A 4,950-nucleotide genomic window follows, 5' to 3' on the forward strand; every position below is an offset into this window, starting at 1 on the left:
AGAAGAACGCATAGCAGAGGGAAGATACCGTTCTGCTCACCTTCAATAGATCCAAACAGTTAGTCCGAGAATCACATCATTAGTCACTGATTCAATCATAAAGAGCATAACTTCATCAGCAGTTTTTACAGCAAAAACACCAGCTTTACCTCTAAAAAGTTGAAACCCAAGTTGGGAAACACAAACGAGCCACCACCAACCAAAAAATAAAACTACTTTTTATACTTTCTTCATGTTCTCTCTCTCCCCCCAAGATTGTACCTTTTAAGGCAACAGAGCATGACCAGAAGCCCAAAAACCTCCAACGAATGGAAATGAAGCAGAAGAAGAAATGCAGATTTTAGCCTTCTCAGCTACCAACCAAACATGTGGATACATGGGGGAAAAAACGACTCACCTCCTTGAATAAAAAGTGAAATGTGATGGGCTGGCTCGTTTGGCCCTGTTTTTTCTGGGCTCAAATATTTTGAGTCCAGTTCGGAAAAATATTAGCCGACTCACGAGTCGGCCCGCGATCCGCGACTCGTTTTATACCCCTAAACATTATGGGAACTGATTGAAATGGTTCTACCAACAAATTGGAAAAGGAAAAAAAAATAATTTTAATGAAAGCGGAAAAAGATCTTTGTATTACGATGACAGTAGCCGATTCAACAATGCCACATCTCTCTTTCAAATTGCGAGACAGTCTCTCAACTGTAGCTCTCCCTGCATTCTAACATCAATCACTTGGACTTGCTAATGTAAAAACAATCCCACAGAAAAATAAAGAGTTATCTCCATACTTTTCTGCAATTTCTCCATTTCATTCTGGAGCTTATCCCTCAACCTAGAAAGCTTCTCATTCTTAAGATCCTTCCAACTCTGCTGAGCATTTGCTTTACCCTAATCAACAGCGCAGAGCACAACCATTGAGAGTGATAACCAGTATCCACAGGACGAACATGTCCCTAGATCAAAGACTTCAAAACTTATCTGTGAGCAGATAAAAACCGAACCTTGATGAGAAGCAAGTCGCTTAATCTCGAGTATAACCTACAAGAGACAAAACCAAGAATCCAGATACTAATACACATATCGCCTTTTTAAGGTTATTTATTCATCATTTTAATGGAAATTCATGATAGAGTACAACCAAGTCAAGAGCCAAAAGTGATACCAATGTGCGCTCTGTGTGAGCGCTGTTTAGCAAGGTGCTCGAACTGGAAGTGCTCGAGTTCCACACGGATTTGTTCTGCTGCTTCCCTTTCTTCATGGACCTGTAAAAGCCAGGGGAGGTCTAGCTATCTCAATGCATATATATACACAATACCCATTTGATATAAGTAAATTGTATGCCTCATCTGAGAATATACCTCGACAAACCCAGGGAAAGAAAGTAAGAGATTTCAGAAACTGAAATGACTGACTGTAGCATAAGTCGAGGATGCATTAGGAAATTCCAGGTGCAGGGAGCTGTAGCCATACGCAGATATATGTGCCACACTTTGCTTGAGAAGTGCAATTCCTTTCTGCAGATCTCTGTGTGCATCAAGAGAACGAGGGGAGGAGGCAGATGAGTAGCTGAAAACATCGAGGTCATAAGGCTCTGTTTCTGGACTTCCATCCGATCTAATTGAAGTGACGCCGAAATTGGTCGAACCCCTTCTGGTCCATGAATTGTTCACGTTCATGGAGTTATAATCATGGATAGGTATGAAAAGAGGATACTCATTGCTGCAAAAGAGAAGGCATTTTCAGACTCCTGGTCTAACAGTGATGCAATCTCTGTCATGTAAGACACGCTTTCTAAGAAACTTTACTTTGTGGAAGATGGGCGACTACTCCAATAGGAATCCTGTTGCCATATTCTCGAGCAAGAACCCTGAGACATTACATTACAAATGCAAAAACCTTTATCCAGAATTTACTTTTCTGAGCAGAAAACTGCATTTGGCATACAAGTCTTGCAAGACCGAGTCAAACTGTTTAGCATAAAAATCGAGTCAAGGATGAGTGAATGTCTACCCCAAAACCCAAGTTATGAAGTGCAGGCACTGCCAGCTTGTTAACAACAAGATTCAGAAGCTGTGCCATGTACCTGTTTCAACCACAAACCGAGAGGATATTAAAGAATTACAAAACCCAGAAGACAATCATGCGTAATACGGATGGAGAATTAGAAAGCCATATTCTAGCAGGAAGCAGACCTCCCAAGTTCTTCAACTAATTTTGGAGAGGATTGTATAAAGAAGTTAAACTAATACCCTAAAGAAGCTGCTAGCTCTTTTGGTGGAACAGACAGCGGATTGAGTCCTTGTGGCAAGCATGCATTACATATTCGATCATAATGATCACTACATCCATCTCTACTATCTTGGTCTAGTTTTACCTGGAGAGAATTGAAAAATGATAATATCTTAGGATAAGTTTTGCATCGCAGAAGTCTGTGCTAGAAGGTTAACTCAAGAAAAAAAAACGAGAAGTGTTTTACAAACTCTATAGAAAATAACCTCAAATAATCATATTGCTTGAGGACTCGCCATACCCGTGATAGAGGGAATAATTTGCAGATCTGCTTCATAACCAAAGCCTGTTTATAAAGCCGGTCTGAAGTAACCTCGATCTGCAAACAGAAATTGCTGGATGTGTGATACATTTACGAGATCTGATGAACAAGGAATTTTACTTGGCACATAAAAGCTGACTATATCAGTTCAACGAAAACACAAAATCAAGCATGATAGCAAAGAATACGATGAACTGTAGATCTTACATAGACCAAGTAGTAATTGCCTATTGTATCTGAGTAGTTTTTTTCCAACTGCTCTTCACGATTCTTCTCCAACTGCAGATAAATAAGAGACAGAAGAATTTTAATACGAAGCTGTGGGCAAAAATCATTAAAATTTAACATCTTGTGTAAGAAAATGATAATTTTAATGAAAGCGGAAAAAGATCTTTGTATTACGATGACAGTAGCCGATTCAACAATGCCACATCTCTCTTTCAAATTGCGAGACAGTCTCTCAACTGTAGCTCTCCCTGCATTCTAACATCAATCACTTGGACTTGCTAATGTAAAAACAATCCCACAGAAAAATAAAGAGTTATCTCCATACTTTTCTGCAATTTCTCCATTTCATTCTGGAGCTTATCCCTCAACCTAGAAAGCTTCTCATTCTTAAGATCCTTCCAACTCTGCTGAGCATTTGCTTTACCCTAATCAACAGCTCAGAGCACAACCATTGAGAGTGATAACCAGTATCCACAGGACGAACATGTCCCTAGATCAAAGACTTCAAAACTTATCTGTGAGCAGATAAAAACCGAACCTTGATGAGAAGCAAGTCGCTTAATCTCGAGTATAAATACTCCCGACGGATCTTCGATGAGTCCAAAAGAAGTTTATATTTGTTTAGCCTGTTAAGGGGCCGAACCCCGCGAGATTAGTTACCAATTACACAACACCAAATAGCTAAACTAAAGATCGTGATACAAGCAGCCTGAAAGAAAGACATTATCCAATCTACAAAAGATCAAGACAAAGGAACCACTAGGAAACGTTCACCAATGCACGAAGATCTTATTCTCATATCAAATTTGTGAGAATCTGATTTCAATATGCAAACCTACCTGTCATTAACACAAGAGGCGCAGATAGAGGCACGGAACACATTGTAGCAAACACTACAATTGCTGGATTTTTTCGTCATCGCTTCAATCCTTCTTGTGCGCAAACCAAATTCCTCTCGTTCTTAAGCTTAATCGAAAAATCCAGCTCAATCGATCGGATAATTTAGGAAAATACCTTGATCAAACCCTAATAAATTCGAACCAAACTCGAGTTTCAAGCTCCACCCAGATCGATTTGAAGTGTCGAAATTCCAAAGTTACCTGAGCAAACGAAAGGAGATTTGCCTGCGAGAGTCAACCGCCGCAGAGTAGTGACGGCGAGAGTTGACAGCAAAGGATCGACCAGAGATTCGTCGCCGGAGAAATACGTTCCGTCCAGTTTACGTTTGAATGTCCTTTTGAGAAAGCGGGAAGGTTTGACGAAGCCATGAAAGAATGTGAGAAAAATTGTATCTTTGCGTCATTGCGTGAGCCTGTGGGTTTGCGACGGGGGGAGAGAGAGAGAATTAAATTTAATACCCGAAATTTTGCACCCTGTATTTTGTGCTTATTATATTTTGAGACCAAAACATTCCAAATTGCATTTTCACCTAAACTTGGGGGGATACGTCATTTACTTCCGCAATTTAGATGTCCCCTTCTCTTAAAGGGTGACGATGTTATATAATCTCTAAATGTTATAATTTCACATGTTTTAATACATCGTTGAATTTTTTTGATATATTGATAGAATTATCCGAATATTTATTTGAGAAACGAATATGAATCAGAATATTTACAAAAAGATTATGACGGGAATAAATGTTTGGAAATTTCAGGAATTATTATTCCACTACAAGAACATGGACTTCATTATGTGCTGTGTTCACAATATTAGCATTAAAATAAAATTCATGTGTATACATTAGGGAGATGAAATGTGGATGTGTGTGTGTGTGTGTGTGTGTGTGTATATGTATATCGAAACATAGAAGAGGATGATATATGCTGACGCAATCGAATAAAACATCAGAAATCATTCTAGATAACGATTATTAAAAATAAAAAGAAATATATAATAAGCATTTAAGTAGATAATATCTGGCTGATGACTGTAAAGTCCACCACCAGAGCACTGGCACGAAATAATAATAATAATAAGCTTATACTAAATTTTATACTATAATGTCCTTCATCACAGTTTGACACGTTTTTTAATTTCGATTGGTTCATATATTATTTGTATGGAAGTAGCCAAAGTGGCGGCTGAGTCAGATTCCTCCTCAACTCGGATAAAATGTAACTCGTTCTTTTTTATACTATATAATATATTCGATTCGAATCTATGTCCAATAA

General features: G+C 38.5%; 1 protein-coding gene and 1 long non-coding RNA gene across 2 annotated transcripts; both read right to left on the reverse strand.

Moving 5' to 3' along the window:
• Positions 1 to 612: 612 nt before the first annotated feature.
• LOC104806067 lies at positions 613 to 1,035 on the reverse strand. The gene is made up of 3 exons (XR_770580.1): positions 999 to 1,035; positions 786 to 885; positions 613 to 708 (listed from the first exon to the last, which is right to left on the reverse strand). It is a non-coding gene; the product is annotated as an uncharacterized LOC104806067 (long non-coding RNA).
• Positions 1,036 to 1,040: 5 nt separating this feature from the next.
• Positions 1,041 to 3,756, reverse strand: LOC104806068. The gene is given in 12 exon segments (XM_010530786.2): positions 1,041 to 1,259; positions 1,356 to 1,409; positions 1,411 to 1,716; positions 1,803 to 1,864; positions 2,008 to 2,080; positions 2,247 to 2,371; positions 2,528 to 2,605; positions 2,756 to 2,827; positions 2,951 to 3,024; positions 3,102 to 3,201; positions 3,315 to 3,402; positions 3,616 to 3,756. Coding segments are annotated over 12 exon segments (1,269 nt in total). The 5' UTR covers positions 3,696 to 3,756; the 3' UTR covers positions 1,041 to 1,102.
• Between the last annotated feature and the right edge of the window lie 1,194 nt (positions 3,757 to 4,950).

Source organism: Tarenaya hassleriana, unplaced genomic scaffold, assembly GCF_000463585.1.
Source record: "Tarenaya hassleriana unplaced genomic scaffold, ASM46358v1 Cleome1153, whole genome shotgun sequence".
In the NCBI taxonomy this organism is placed as follows: Eukaryota; Viridiplantae; Streptophyta; class Magnoliopsida; order Brassicales; family Cleomaceae; genus Tarenaya; species Tarenaya hassleriana.